This window comes from Phalacrocorax aristotelis, chromosome 3, assembly GCF_949628215.1.
Source record: "Phalacrocorax aristotelis chromosome 3, bGulAri2.1, whole genome shotgun sequence".
NCBI lineage: Eukaryota > Metazoa > Chordata > Aves > Suliformes > Phalacrocoracidae > Phalacrocorax > Phalacrocorax aristotelis.
Window position 1 is genome coordinate 125,330,848 of NC_134278.1, and position 16,934 is coordinate 125,347,781.

Consider the following 16,934-nt stretch of genomic DNA (forward strand, 5'->3'; position numbering starts at 1 on the left):
ATGTTTCATGGAGGGGCTCATAAAGCAAATCATTTTCTATGGCCCTACATGCAATCACAGCATCTTTTTTCTTACACAGATGTGCCGAGGAATGAAATAATGTGTGCCAAGTAAAGACATTCAGAGAGTCAAAGGTCCTCAGGGAAGCATGCTCTACAAGATACATTGCATGAAGGCTAGCTACTTCCTAGGTAGGAACCATGATCTTCAGATAAATTTCTCCAAGCATAAATGCTCATTGTATTACTGTTCTCAGAGTATTCATCATTCACTAGCAATAGTGGAGAGTAGTGGCTTCAGCTTCCAAAACAAAGAGAGGGCCAGAACTACACTGCTAAAGGGGTAAAGTTGCCTTTATGTAACTTTTCCATCCCTTTCCTTATCCTGAGGCTTATATGACCTCAAGTAAATGACAGCAATTATCAGCAGCTTCTGATTTACATCAGCAATATGAAACACAACCATGTCATTATACTAAAGAGCAATTAAGGCACAAAAGCTGCCCTTGAAGACAGCCCCGATGTGAGCCAGAACCTGGCAAAATTAGCTATAAGGCTAATAAGCATCACTGGTGATGCACTAAGCAATTTTAAGAGAGACAAACATCTGGGACCAAGAGTCTTTGGCTTTCTGTTTCAGTAACGCTTCAGTTACAGTATCGGATATTACTGTAGACCAGCACAGACTTTGCAGTCAAATTCCAATGCCATTATCTTACGCAATTAATGCCTTTTATTAAATAAATCATCGATTTAAGTTGCAAACATACACCACACAGTACACTCCAGAACTATTACAGAAATCTCCCCTGATGAAGGAAGGGCCTCCAGTAAAGACATTTCCAAAAACAAACATTTGTTCATAATTCTTGGTAGTCTCCAAATTATTTTTTAATAAATTAGCTTGCTCCCTCATTGTTCCATATCAATACCGAGTAGTTTGTGCTTTTAGCATCAATCCATTTTTATGGATTAAACACATCGGTTAGTGAACGTGTTCACATTTCTGTTTTAAAAAAACACAGTTCACCAGTGAAAGGAGTCTCAAATGACTCATTGACAGATAACACTATTCAAAACTGCTAACACGCACCCTAACTTTACAAAGATGTACAACTAGCTTTAGTAGTAGGTTTTCATGATGGAGACTTCAGTGGTATATTCTACCAAAATAACAACATTCAATGATAACATTTGGTAAGGGTAGAAAATGAATGCTGGAAGCCAACAGACCCTAATTGCTGTCCCACGGACTACTTTGCATAAATGCCATTCTGCAGATGACATGTAATTAAAGCTGCACTGAAAAAAAAAGGTTGAAAACAACCAAATAAATTAAGCAACAAACAAACAAAAAAAGAGGGGTCTTTTTGTAGGTGGTAATTTTCAGTTTCTTCTCTGTGAAAATTAGATACAAGACAGAAAATATTTATGCAGCTGCATAGTTGAAAGTGGTGGTTACTTTATGCTATACAATTAAAATTGTTTAGTAAACAAGTTACTATATGTTCACTAAACACTTACCATTTACTAGACATTCACTAAACAATTCAAAGTGTTTAGCAAACCAGTATAAATTACAATTTGCTTGGCTTGCCAGCAAGCAATTTAAAACAAATTTTGTGATTAATGAAGCTCTATATTGTAACAGGAACCAGTTTTCTGCTTAGCATTGGCCAAAAAATACTTTTCTTACCACCTGAAAAAAGCCAAAGGACACTCATGTCTCTTCTCCATTTGAATAGTCTTGAAAACGAAACTTCTGAAAGGCTGGCAATATTTCAGTCTCCCTTTTTCTTTAAATATTCATGTGGTATCTTTGCAGCTGCTTGGTATTCATCACCTGTCCTCCACTGCCCCATCTCACGTGGCCAGACTGTGCTACTCCATGCTCATTCTCAGTTGTAAGACCACCCAAAGAGTTAAAGCCCGTGGCGGCCCATGGGTTCTCCTCCCAAAGGGAAACATCTCCTGTAATATTCTGGGACATCCACTGCAGGCTTATGAGGAGGTCTTTGAAATATTTTAAGAAGCTGTCTCTGGGGACAGTTATTCTCAGTTACAATGAGTAGTATACATATGGGGAAACGGCTTTAGGAGGTTTTGTGTGAGCTGTTGTGTGCATATCAGTAACACTCCTGGTTTGTGAATAACCACATGTAGGTTTAGCGTGCAGCGGAAAACTATAGCAGGCATTTGAAACCACAATGCTACAGTACTTTTAAATTTGCAGTGCAACTCATTACCATTGCTTTCTTTCACCTGTAGGAGTGACAATGTTTCCTTAGCTTTTCTTGCTAGCTTAACAATTACTTACGTTAGTACTGTCAATGAAGAGCATTAGGAAAAAAAAAGAATCAGGCCTCAGACCGCATAAGCCTAGCTTTTAAAAAAAAAAAAAAAAAAAAAAAAAAAAAAAGAGAGAGATAAAGCATATATTTTTACTTGTCTTCTAAGCTTTGGGGAGTGGCAGGGGGGTTGATCTGTAGGTTGACCATGGGGCAGCTATCCAAGTTTCTCTCCCAAAGACATCTAGAGGTTACTCCATGTTTTCACCTGAAAAGCGAGATTCTCAGATAATCATTTGACCTCAGGAACATCAACATGAACAATACCACTAAGTCTTGCATTAGTTATAAGAGAATTACATTCACTATTTATGTATTGGAAAGCAAGTAATCAGTTTTAAATGAATCGCTTACAGCTGGCCTCAAAATGGCTTTCCCCAGAAAAAAACAATACTCCAACTTCTGTCTTTGAACTTATGAAGATTCCTGTATATCACCTCAAAAAATAAGTTAAATTCTCACTCAGATGTATAAACACAAAACCAGTATTTGCACAGATTTCAAGCATTAATATTTTTATCCTGATTCATATCCCCACTGGGTTTGCTTTTAGCAAGCATGAAAGTTACAGCGTCCAACAGCACAGGAAAAGCAGATCACAAGGGGGAACACTGAAGATCAGCTGGAAACATTGGTCTTTAGCTGTGTAACTGATACGCCCGTATTTAAAAGGGTACAATTCTCATACTTTTAATTAGCTAAAACCAACACTAAACTACTACCTATCTACCCAGGCTATCAAAGTTCAGTAACTGGAGCATTTTCATACTCAGACAATTATGCTTTCTGAGCAATGTTCAGGATATTTATAAGCCATGTGTTCCAGTATGTTACTTATATTGGCGATAGTCTAAAACTACAAACTGTTTTAGAGAGTTCTTGTATTTGCTGACTTACGGTATCAACAGCATTTGAATACAGGTCATTTAAATCCAGGCCAAGACCTACTGTGCTACATGCTGGATGAGTACTATGCTGAAATTCTGGGCATTAAAACTGTATGGTTTATTTTGTTATTGTTGAAATAACTATGAAGAAACATTAAAAATAGAAAATAATATTTATAGTAGCATGGAGGTGCAAAGCCAGAGAACTTCAGTTACTGGACACAATCTTTCCCTTTCACATCAACAAGAGCATGGCACTTAAAAGATGTCACTGGAACAACCTGGAATTATTCATAAGGTCAAAGTCTCATAGAAATGTATGTTCATAAGCCATGAACCACAGAGTGTGGTCAATTCCTTCCTAACAGAACTGAGAGGAGTTAAAAGTACATACTATTCTCTTAATACTGTTTCCTCAAGCAGAGTAACACCTGTAAGCACACAAAGAGGGTGAGTAAATAGAAGTGGGAGGCCACGTAGACTCTTGGACATCTAAAAGGAGGGAGGGACCCATATAACCCTGATTTGTCCATTACAAGTCTGTATTTAGGAACACATGCCAGGGATGCTTGAACGTCCCTGCTTTAGAAGAAAGACCCTAATCTTAAACAAGGAGTAGAAGTGGGTGATCTGTAGGAAGAGGCAAAGATTGCAAAATAGGGATAGCTGGCTCAAGCCCACGTGAATGTATTTAAAATACTAATCACATAATCACCACAAAATAGACCTGGTTAATGTAGAGAAAAATGAATGTTTGGCAAAGGTGCTAGCAGGGCACATTTCAGGTGCAAACAAGCGCCCTGCCAATTGCTACAATAATAAAAATGGACAAGTCTTCCATAGACAATAGACAGGTCCCCAGCAAGAGAGTTCAGGAGTTCAGTGACACCTGTATTTCTCAAGTACAGAAAAGCTCCTAGCGACTATACTTCTAAAAATATTTAGAAACCTGATAATGGTGCAAAATGGAAACTTATAATACGGCTGTTCACTTCCAGACTTGTCTCTGCTATTAAATTGAATTCACAGACTTTTAGAGGCAGAAATCACGGTAATTTACTTAACCTCCACGGAAGAGAATAGCACTGCTAATACAGCCCTAACTATGGTTTGATCTCCTTAAAACAAAAAGGCTGTCACTGGGATCTACAAATTTTGTGATGTTTTGGGGTTTTTTTAATTATATTCTTTCATCCCCATGTGTTAATTAAAACACTTTAAAAGTCAATTAAAATACCTCTTGTTGATAATAACTAGGATTTCACAAATATTGAGTTCTGTTATTGATGTAGCTGCATCAGAGTATGATTCTATGATCTGACTGCATCTTACGTGTGTTTCTTCCCCTCTGCCTTTGCGTTTGAGAAGTCAAACCAGATGCCGCAAAATAGTCCCCATGGGAAAAATATGAATATTTGATTTAGACTGGAGAGCAGTTATTCACATAATTAGTTAGCCTGAAAATCAATACTGAGAATTTCAGAAAAATAAGAACTGCCAGATTGGATCAGGACACACTCCTATCCTCTTTCCGAAGGTGGGCAGATGTGAGAGGAAAGCGCAAGAAACCCTCAAGAAGTAGCCCCCTCCCAGCCTAAGAGGGGCTAATTTGAATCCTGAGTCATGAAGTTTAACATTCTCTCCAATATTTTCCCCAACTGATTACCATTCTAGATCTTGTCACTGCTATCAATTAGAAGCCCTTGAATTCTCAATCTCAAGAACAAGTTTTCTTTAAAATTATTTCTTTTTCCACCCATTTTTAATTGATGGCTTTTCGCTTCATTGACTGTCCACCAGTTTTTCTCTTATGACACAGTAAGAAGAAAAACTCTATCTGCCTGAGCAATGTGTGTCAGTACTTGCCATGCTTTTGTTTCAATCTCTTTAAGATAAACAGCCACAACTCTTGAGACACTCTATAGATCGTCTGTACTCTGTCTCCTTACTCATCTCAGAGCCTTCTGAAATCTTTTTTGAGACAAGATAACCAATATTACACAGTGTTTCACTAGGCTGTACCAATAAATTCTCTGAAGGCATCGTAACACGTATGTTGTGTTGTTCCAGTTCCTAAGATCTGGTTTGCAAGCGCAGTCAAACAGCAGAGGTCTTCCCTGAGCTGTGCACAGTCCCAAACTATTCCCTCTCACCAGCTGATGCAATGATGTGAAATTCTGCAGGTAATTTTAGCGTTTTCAGGAAACATGAGGCTTCTGTTTGTGACAACTGAATGTCATTTGTTGACATTTGGGCTATTCACCTGGCTGGGTCAGGTCTGCCTAGTCAAACAACAAGTTCTTTCTTGTTCTGTCCAATCCATGTCACTTTGTGTCTTCAACAGATTTCCGCTTCTTCCCCCCCCTCTAAGTTATAAATACATTAAATACTGGAATTGCTATGTAACCTTCAGTCATCCCAGTATGTTTTAAATGGTTAGATTTTTACCACAACAAAACTAGTCTCCAAGCAAGTTTTGGGGTCATGGAAACACTATCTCTCATTGTCTCTGGTCATTTCCCTCATGGAGTTTGTTAAAGAAAACTAGCAAAAGCTTTCTGAATGCCTCAAACAATTCTATACACACATATATATAAATAAACAGTCTAAATGATGTATGAGAGGAATATACTCCAGTGTGGAAAAAACAGATCTGTCTTGCCCTACAGGTGATTTTGTTACAATAAAAAGACTGTCACTGAGAAAGATAGACCAAATTTAGATCAGACTAGATTAGAGACTTATTTTCCAGAAAGCAGGTTCATTATTATTGCATTCCATAATTATACTCATAGTGCCAACAGCACCTAAAAGTCTACAATCATGCACAATAAGAAAACAAAAAGTACCCAGGGTGCAATTTGAATGTAGTAAAAATAGTTTGTTCACAGTTCTGGTGCCAATTAAGCCTTCTAACTGGAAAGTCACAAGGAAAGTCCACATCCCAAAACCGGACATACACCCAGCTTGAAGCAGCATTCCAAGAGCTTCCAAAGTAGCTGTTACAAAGTTGACTTCCCACTTTTGATGATCTACCCCATTTACATGTATTCAGTCAGCTATTCAGCTGATGCAGATCAACACAGCTCTGCTTCAGCCATGCCGTATTATACCAGCTAGAGAGATGGGTCTTTTCTTCTGCATGTCCTACATTCCTAGCAACTCAGGTTTTAAATTGGCAACGACTTCACATAACCTCTTATTTTTAGACATGCATCTATGAAACTCAGACACTTTGTATATTTATCCCCCACCGTTACAACTCAAGTATGTAATTTTGTTATTTGGAACGAGTTACGAGAGAAAATCTAACTAGAATAGCAGGCTCAGACTTGCAATTAAACTTTTGCAGACACAGGGATAAATTTCAACAAATAAGTTACAACTGAGGAGCCAGCATATCCCTTATTATTTCAGAAGGTTCAACCATAGCAGCTCAGTGTGACTTCAGCTGGACTGTTAGTACTCCGTCAGATAGAAGCACTAACATCCAACTCAGTCTGGCATCAGCATGCGATCTGATCCTGAAAACTGACCTGAATAAGCTTTACTCTCAAGAATTGTCCCAATCCAGGCAATAGAATTGCTCTTAGAGAAATCCCATAGTCCCTGTGAGTAAAGTAGCAAGTATTGGATATTTCTGTCATAATCACAATCACAAAAAATAAAAGGATCTTACAGAAAAAGTCTTAGAATATTTATTAGTAAAGTCCTATTATCAGACAGCCTGGAGTGGTTCTTCCTCACAGAAAAACTGAGCTAGTACTGTGTACCATGCTTTCTTGTATCGTTCTCTTCCATTATTAAGCACAGTGCCAAACTGATAATCCACGAGTAAACATTTCAGAACGTTTACACTTAATACTTAGGAAAGTACAACATGAAAACAATCACTTTATCAGAGCCAGTCTTCCCAGGAAAGCCATGATTTCTGTTACAGCAGAATCCTTTTTACAACAAAAAGCCCTGTGATGTTACAAGTGACATTAAGACAACCAAAATATTTTTATGACTTCAGTTAATTGGTAAATTATTCTCAGAACTTGTTAATCCATGCAATTGCCATCATGGTGATGAAAGATGGGCAAGAAGTAAAGCGTTACATGCAAAAATACTAGTTGATGTATTACAACCACTCAAGGTCTCGCTTCCTTTGTAAATCATGTATGTGGAGGATTACAGCAGTGTCTCTCTTCATCCTGATATCATAGGATGTTTCTTAAGTGCAGGCATATGGAAGAAACAGTTCCACTTGGCATAGAAAAAGGCATAACAATCAGATCAAGTGCTGTGAAAATCTGACAGACCCCCAAAACAACAGACCGATACCGTATTACTTGGGAAAACGGTACGTGCACGGGTGCACTAGGGTTTTTACACAGCTGTCACAAACGCGGTAGTCAGCATCACCAAGCACGCCTGCAACATTAAGACAAATATTTGACCTATTTTCCTAGCAGCATTTAGCTGTCGTGCTTCGTAGCACTCCGCTCCCGTGAGCCAGCCACTGCCGAAGGACTAACGCAACACGGGCACGGAATTCTTCGCGGAGAGTGAGAGCGCTTCCACGGGGCGAGTTTTTCCCCGCGGGTAAAGCGATCGGCCCCTCGAACCCGCGCTCACCGGCGGGCTCTGGGCCGTGGTGGCCCCCACGCACAGCCCCGGTGCTCGTCCCCCTCCTCGCCGCCCCACGCCCGGCCGTGCCGGGGACTCACGTTTGTAGCTGGCGGCCCAGGGCTGGTAGCCGTAGTAGCCGGTGATGCGGAGGATCCGCTCCTCGATGGAGGTCAGCCCCACGGAAGCGCTGGTGAGGTCCTCCACGGAGCGGGACCACTTCAAGTCCTCTTTGATGGCCTCGTCCACCACCAGGTACTTCAGCTGCCGCAGCTGCGGGCTGATGTCGGACAGCCGCCGGGGGCTGACATCGGGGGAGCGCCGCATGCCGCTGGGGGCCGGGGGAGAGGGGCGTCAGCGGGGCCGCCCCCCCACCCCGCCGGCCCCGGGCGAAGTCGGCGGCGGGCGGCGGGACCTCCGCCGGCAGGTGAGCGGCCCCGGCGTCCGCCGCACCGCAAACTTTCCTCGCCGCCCTCCGCCGGAGCGACCCCCGGGGGCGGGCGGCGCCGCCGCCGGCTGAGGTGAGGTGACGTGGGGTGGGGTCCCGTCCCGTCCCGTCCCGTCCCTCCCTGCCCTCCCCGGCGGTACTTACAGGGTGGTGGCTTTGCCCCTCGTGGAGCCGTTGGGGAACTCCCGGATCCCCATGGGGAGCAGCAGCGATGGCTGGGGGGCGCCCAGACTTCACGGCGGGGCGAGCCGGCGGCGCTCACCGGCCGGGTGAGAGGCGGGAAGGAGGGGAGGGAGCGGGGAGGCGGTGGCCCCAGCGGCAGACGGTCCCCGGGCTGGCGCTGGACCCCGGCGGAGGAGGCAGGCAGGCACACACCACACGGACGGACGGACAGACAGACAGACCGACCGCCGCTGCCGCCTGCGGAGCGCCGGCGGCGGGGGCCGGGCAGGGCAGGGCGCGCTCCTCGCCCCCCACCCCGCGCGTCGCCGCCGGCCGCCAGCAGGGGGAGCCCCGCGGCCCCGCCGCCGCCAACCGCCCGTGCCTCTCGCCCCCTGGCGGGCGGCCGTGAGGGGAGGCCGGGCCGGGCCGGGCCGGCACACCGGCGCCCTCCCGGTCGAGGAGCGGAGCGAGGGGCGGCCGCGGGGCGCCCGGTGACCGCTCCCGCGCTCCTCCCGCACCTCTCGCTGATGGAGCCGAGCCGTGGGGCGCCGGGGTGCGAGGCGGGGGCGGCCGCCGCCCCGAGGGGGTGAAACGCGTCTTCCCGCCCGGCCTCCGTTAGGAAGGAGCGAGGGAGCCGGGGCGCGCGTGGGCCGCGCCCCCGCGGCGAGCGGAGCCGGCCTGCGTGGGGCGGCTGCCGGCCACCCCGGCAGAAAGGGCGCCCGCGGGTGAGGGGGTGGGCCGCAGCCCCCCGCGCCCCAAGGCGGAGGGGTGCCTCTCTTCACTAAGCCCGAACTAGGGCTAAGGCGGGGTGTGGGCGGCAAGCCTCGCCGTGGCGGTGCTGGAGTGACCGGGCCCGAGCCCCCTCCCCATTTCCCCACAATTGCTGAAGCAGCACCACGCGCACCCGAGCTTTTATCACGCAACATTGTTTTAAACACACTGCCTGAGTGGGAGACATACAGTTAAGCTTAAATAAATGTGTGAGCATAAGTGCATATCTTATACAAACACTTCATTCACAAAAAAAAAAAATCTGATAATAGACAAAATTTGATCACCTGCAAATAAAGACAGTTGAAGTTAAAGAATTTTTTGTGTAAGGGTCTCGGGGAAAAAAATAATGAAGGCCAAGGAGAAAAGATTGATCCCTTTCACCCTGCGTCAGCTCAGTTTACCTGGAACATTACAACACCGAGGTATTGAACGTGGAAGCAAGCTGGTATAAGCGAAATGCAACCATTCACTATCACTGAAGGTAACGTTACAGGATGAATGCACCATTAGCAGACAGAGAAAGTAAAAACTCTGAAGTAGATGAAAGCCAAGCTAATTGTCTTCTTAAATACACATGTATTAAATAATGCACTAAATTTATTTCATTACCCATGCAACCCTTATTTTGAGCCCATGAAAATGTCTGTGGCTGTGGAGGCCACTTCCCAAACGCAATGCAGGTGAAGAGCAGCTGTCCAGCAGCGCAAGCAGAGAGCAACTGGCGTTTGACGCTGCCTACCTGCAAAGTGCAAGGAGCTCCTTGCAAGGTACACAAACTAATGCAGAAAGATTATTTAGGTTAAGATGAGAGAAGAAAAACACAATGCTTACTAAATCTACAGATACTGATTACTGGTTTGATTTAAGTCTCTTCAGGGCAGGAGTAGTGATAACAGGCATGAACACAAACACTTCAGTCAGGCCTCCGAAGTCTGGCATGGTTCTGTATGCACAGCCCACGCTCTCTCCGGCTTTAAGTGATGGACAAGGATAGGATTTCATCTAAGAATTGCCTGTAGTACTGCATGTATCTAGCGTCAAATTCCTCCATATTATAGGTATGAGATTCTCAGACTATACTGAAAATAACATGCAGGTCCAGAAATGTAAATCTGGGCTGGCTGTGCTCAGTACAGGACTAATTCACACTGGCATGAGAAAACAGTTAGTATAAAGTTCTAAGTCTCAGAGCAAACAAAGGCTCCAACAACCAAGCAAGCGACATTGTTGACTGGCCAAGTAGTGACACCTGCTGAGCACTCACCGGCCTCTCAGCATGGGCTGGTGCAGAGTAGTGGGGGCCTGGTCAGCCCTGCGAGAAATTTTGCCTCCATCACTGAAGCATTTAGTTGCCCGTTTTCTGTAGCCCCCGAGAGGGGCTGTGGAAGTCAGAGGCCCTGGTACACAAACCTCCACTTTAATATGCCAGAACCATCTCATTCCTCTGTCCAATAAAGATTGTTTTTCTGCTGTTTTATTCTTTCCCAGCTGCTGTCATTTTAAGGTGTAAATTAAATGACAGATGGGTGTTAATACTTTCTCCTGTCATGCAGGCAAGCGACTTTGGACAGCCTGGGTGGCAGTGCTGGCAAACTTGAAGTGAGCATGAATCTTGTGAGAGGAAAAAAAAAATGTGAATATTTTGAAGTTCACTGAAATGTTTAATAAAGATGATATTTCAAAATCATAGTAAGAGGCAACATCAATATAGGATCTCATCAAACCTTGCTGTAAATGATGTTTCTTTGTAAAAAGTAGCAGCAGCTGGAGACATACAAGTAAAAATTATTGTGTATATTATTTTAATTATGTTCAAACATTGTACCTAAAACTGAAACATGACAATATCTTTTAATGTCCAATGCCATAAAGTATGGGATCCCACATTATTTAGAATGTGTAGGTTTATGGAGCAACTTAAGTGTTTGAATATGAGGAAGGCAAAAGTACTGTAAGTATACGAACAGTGCTGCCAAGAGTAAGGAATGAGTTAAAAAGAAAACATTTGCTAAACAGTATGTACCTATTTAAGGAAAAGCAGGGTTTGAGTCAGTTTAGTTTGGAGCCACCTAGCACGGTACACAACACCAAGCTGGAGCCACTATAAACTGCTTTTCTGAACCTCTTACTAGTGCATTACTTTAATAAAACACCTACAAATCATCCAAGCACAGAATAGTTGGGGAACAGTATTTTTTTTTTTAAATGGCAGAGCACTATAGCAAGGGAACAATTAGTACTTATTCCAGAATGTGGTGACTTATTCTGTCCTGTTAGAGACATCTTTTTTTTTTTCCAGACAACATGAAATTATATGCTTGACTGATAGTCAGCTCTTAAAAGGCACAGCCATTAAGATATATTAGCATTATGTTGTCTACAATGTGATGCCATGTCAGAGGAAAATATAATTTAAAGAGTATTTATTTTCACCTCCCATCAATACTGACTTGCCAAAAGTTTCTCTGGGATGGAAGTTTACACTCCTCAAAATATTACTCATTTCATGAGAAAGGTAAGTGAGGGTGTTTTTTATTTCTCCCACCCTCCCAAGATAAGGATTTTACATTTAAGAATACAGTGAGAGTAGCAAAGGTATTTCATTGGACAACAAACTACTCACAACTGCAGAAATTACAGCGTGACATTAACATGTTCCCTCTTCCCCAGTTCATAAAAAAATCACCCATAGTAACTCAGAGTCTTTAGGAGACGACCCAACTCCCGCCTTAAGCAAGTACTTTTCTAACTGAATCTTCTATTGCTGATGTATGTTCTGGCTTCTTAGTATTTTTATGCTTAGCACTGAAGGTATATAACCCAAACCATTAATCAGATGTTTCCGCCCCAAGGGTTTTTGGGTGTTAGACAGAAATACGATATACATAAGTCCTATATAATATATGGAAATTCTTGTAGGGCAAAACTATTAATTTTCTCTAGCTGGGGTCAAATTTGACATCCGCAGGAATATAATGCTACCGTATATCCAAAGTGGCTCCAGCTGAATCTGCGGGACTAATTTTAGTGTGCTTTTCAGACTGGACCGAAGTGCAGCTTTGAACATAATCTATTTCACACCCAAAATATTGTGAATCAGCAACCAAAAAATACATAGCTAGAAAATTTCTAGTCCATCCTGGATAATTTTGCTTGCATTCATGTTGTAAAATATTTAGTACCATCTTTAAATGGTATAAATAAACACAGAGAACCAAGAAAAATGGATAGAGCTGGCAGAGAATGGCCGAATGCAAGATCGAATAATAAGCAAAAAAAAAAAAAATCCGTCCAGACACCTGCAACAGACTCACACTTGCTCTCTCAAGGAGAGAGAGAGACTGTGCTTGAAAGCCCAGCTGGACGAATTTAAGGCAAGTTGCAGCGCATTTTTCATGTAAGCTCCCGCATTGTTCTGAGACCCCCAAAGCACAGGCAACACCAAGCATCGGAATTTCCAACACGACTCCTTGCCGAAAGCAACTGGAAACTTCTGAAAATCGTGACGTAGCTGCCTGTTGTAGTCAGGAAGGGACATAGCGTCAGTGGCCCGGGTCCTGGCAGGTATTCTGCCTCATAGAAAGCTGGCTTTAATCTGCTCTTTGAAGCTGTTGAATATAAACCGTTCAGTTTCTTCTTTGCCAGATGCAGTGGAAGATAGAAGTCCCTTGTATTTGGAATTGAAAATAGGCCTATTCGTTGTTTTGCTATCCACTGTTAGACAAGTAGTACAGGAAAAAAAATAATTTGAGACATCTCATCGCATCTTGGTGGTGTATGAGCGCTGCTGTTGCCTCTCTTCCCAGGTGTCAGTGACAGAAAATACAGAACAGAGCAGCAGACCTCTTCAATATCCCATATTTTAAGAAATACCAGAGACTTGAATCCTAAAGTCTATCTGTGTTACGCATAGCCTTAGTACCCCTTCGTGTTCTGCCATTTCGAGTAATTTAATGGGCTACAAAACAAAGGTTAAGGAAAGACTAGATACTGGTCTTGCAAATTCTCTGTATTTGTCTGTGTATCATTCCTAGTTTGTCCTTTTCACATGGGTTTGGCTGAGAGGCAAGTCAAACCATCAAGGAATAAGAAAAAGACCAAATCATAGCAACAGCTATCTACCCTGGCTAGCCTGTGAAAACCCACAAGAATGGAAAAAAAAAAAGAAAAAAAGAAAAAAAATAAATAAAAAGAAAGCAAACAATAGCCACAAAGATAAGTGGAGAGAATTAAGGACTCTGGAGAGAACTTGAAAGAAAACTTTTAATGGATTTGTGCTCAGGGAAGGCAATTGCTTTAGTGAAACAGAGCACAACATTCATATTATGTTTAAAGTCACTTATCTGGAAGGTGTGCTAGCCCCAAGAAAAATCTAGTAGTTCTCACCCTTCAGATAAACTTTTGTTTTTTTAGTTTTGAAGGTGGTTTTTAAAGCTGACATTTTTTTTTGATACAGAAAATATCTCACTAGCCTTAGACTGTGCAGCTTTCTTGTCAGGAGAAATTTCTGCAGAGAAAGGAACACTTGGAGGCTGAATTGAGAGGCAATTTTTACTGTAGCTGTTTGAAGCTGCTCCTGTGCCTGAAACATTAAAAATCCCACAGCTGGGTTTCTGATCTGGGAGCATAGGAGGTGCAGGAGCACAACACTTTTGCCATGTGGTTCCATAGTGTGGGGCATAGCCACTTACTTCCACGCATGCCTTTTGAATCCTATTCATAAGTTAACCACACTTATATTTCCAAATCTTCTGGAAATAATTTTGGAAGCTACTACAAATATTCTGCTACACCAACACAGACCCCGCTTCTCCCCACAATATACAAAAAGGTGTCCTCTCTTCACCTTTTGTCACCTACAATGGATATATTTCATCATATCATAGATAAAGACAGTATCTCACTGCACTTTTTTTCCCAGTTCTTTTTTGAAATTAAAAGACTTCATTAAAAAAAAAAAAATCTGTTAATAGTATAAATTTGTAGTGAAAGTAACAGCAAGAATGTCAGGCAGACAATTTGCAGAGGTACTGTGCAGGTCCCTCCTGTAGACAGGAACGTGCCTATACACTCTATACCCACACAGGGGCAGATGTTGGCACTACTGTGAGCCTCAAGGCTGCACTGCTTCTTAGTATAAAATGATATAGCATTAAAAAATGAGTTCTTTCATCTTCTATTATTCTTTAGTAGATTCTTTTATTGTGGTGATAAATTTGGAACAATGAGATTATTTGATTAAACTTTCTCAGTCACTGCTGAATGGACTACCCTGCTTGTAGAATTAATAAAAAGGCCAAGACACCTCATTAACATGCTTGGTATTGAGCTGGATTGGCAGCAGTGCAGTTTAATCCTGCCAAAGGGCATTTGCTGAGGAAAGTCAGAAAGCTTTTAAATCATTTTCTTAAAGGTTGAGTCAGGAGAAGATGACCTTGCAAAAGCTGTAGTGCTGAACTGTCCAGACTTTCCCCGGCCCATTCATGCTAGAGCTGCTTACTGTACAGAACAATATGTTAAATAATATGGCTTCTCCTTGGGTTATTCAGTGCATTGAGCTTGATTTTGCTGTGCATGCTGATTGGGAAGCTAGGTACAAAGGCCTAGTTTGGAAAAAGCTGCATGTGCTAGCATCCTCTAGCATTTTTTTAGTAGCTGAAAGCGCACTCCCATCAACCTGATGGTCTAAAGGTAAGCTTTTGTTTACGATAACTGATACAGACCCACCACACCACTTTCACCAGTGCCTCAGACTCCGTAGAAGCAATTACAGCTCAGAAAGACATGGAGAAAGTGGATGAAAAGCACCAGTAGTTCTGCATAATCACGCCTCTCAAAACATCACAAAGATCAAGATTAACGTCATCATTGCTGTTTGAAATCATGCATCTACGGCAGACATAACTCCCAAAAGCTATACTGTCAAGTAAATTGCATCATAATTCTCATACACAACAGCCTATAAAACAGATCCCAAACTTCTGCTCTGGAAACGCTGTTTAGATTATATACTTAGACATGTAGTGTGAGCATCCCAGATAATGAAAATATTCTTTACAACTGGTTGTCCAGATGGAAATAGGTTTGGGTTGTTTTTTTTTTTGTATGTAGACACAAGCAGCTGTGTTTCTCAACAGAAATGAGAAGTGCTGAAGCAAACTAGTTTCGAGTCATTAAAATTTAAGGCAAAGTTATCCACCAAGCTCTATTAATCTAATTTATTTCATGCTAGTGAAAGTTACCAGCTTAATGGAGTTGCCTTAAACATATAGCTTCTGAGTTCACCAGTAGGCACTCATTTTGAAGAGTGGCATGATTTCTGTGATTGATTGCTTCATCATATTTTCAAAAGAAATGTGACTGCAAGGAAATTTTATTTCAAGTGTCTTAACTTGTAACTTTGCTTCAGCTTCAGAAGGTCCTTAGTAATGTTTCTTCTAAGGTGCATTCTTGTATTTCTTTTTCTAGGCTACCTTTATTGAGTTTGAGCTAAAGGTTTTCCTTTATATATAAGCTTCCCTTTGTTGGCCTATGCAAAATTCCTATTCGAGTAAAAATAGTGGAATGTGAGGAATTTCCCCAAAGACAAATTAAGCCACATCAGCAACGTGATAAACATGAGGCAACATATGGAAGGCAAACTCAAACCATACGTGAAGGTAAGGAGAAGATAACATTATGCTTAGGTATCTTCATTAGGAAAGGGACACTCACCTTGGCTATCTTGAAATGATCCGTGGCAAAGTAATACACAGAAAAATTACAAAAAGGTTTCCCAGGCTATAGGACTCCCTGGCACTTCAGGAAATGGCAGTGCTGTGTGAGACTGAGAACCTGTGAGAAAGGCTGGAGGAGAGAAACATCCTTCAGGCCACTGTGGGGTTTTTTTAATCAAATATTTGGCTATAAAGAGAAGCAAAAACTCTAGCCTTGATATTCTTTTGTTAGCATCTGCAATAAATAGAAGAAACAAGGAGACTGCAAACTTCTCTAAGAGGAGTTTTTTAAATACCTGCCAGAAATATCAGTTTTAGTTGTATCAAATAGCTAAAGAATTATTAATTAGAATAATTAATTTATATTCTATTTTTCCTCTTGATACACAACGTATGGATGGAGCAGTTGCGATTTCACACATTAAAACGTTGAAAAATGGCAACATTTTATGCTTTACTGTGCAGTGAAGAGGTAATTTGTGCCCTTTGTAGCTCACATGGGATTTTTATATTGCCTTGAATGTATTTTTTGTAAACATTGAAAGGGAATTAAAATAGCCCCTATAAAACACAGCCATTATTACTGCCTGAACACTAAGCTGCAGATAGCGTTTTGCCATCTTCCAATACTCACATGCCTATATACCAACAGTTCTAGCTCTCAGCTGCTACTAAAATTAATGTCTCATAACCTTAAATATGGTGATTCTCTACTAAAACAAAATAAATCCCCGTTGCAAGAGATTTTAGCCTGCCTTTTGGCACCAATTATGGACCAAAATTGTATTAATTCCTTTTGTTATAAAAAAGGGCCTTTTTTTGTGGCTTCTCCTCCCACCTGCTGTATTGTCAGTGACTATGATACCATTCGAGACAAAAGCCCGCTCAGACCATGCAGTTGCTGAGGTGGTCATGTCATTCCCCACCCCTCAAGTTCAATTCATGCAGCATTAGTCCATAAACCACTACCTTCTCGTGGCAGAGCT

The 16,934-nt window shown here is 42.2% G+C and overlaps 1 protein-coding gene across 2 annotated transcripts in view; it reads right to left on the reverse strand.

Annotated features, from left to right (window-relative positions):
• Positions 1–8,805, reverse strand: part of SLC35F3 (solute carrier family 35 member F3) — a 200,211-nt gene extending 191,406 nt beyond the window's left edge. For both annotated transcript variants that reach the window (XM_075089474.1, XM_075089476.1), the window contains exons 1-2: positions 8,441–8,805; positions 7,950–8,179 (exon numbers count right to left, since the gene is read on the reverse strand). In XM_075089474.1, the coding sequence (XP_074945575.1) occupies positions 7,950–8,179; positions 8,441–8,493 (283 nt within the window). In that variant the 5' untranslated portion in view covers positions 8,494–8,805. The remainder of the gene's footprint in view (positions 1–7,949; positions 8,180–8,440) is intronic.
• Positions 8,806–16,934: the final 8,129 nt, after the last annotated feature.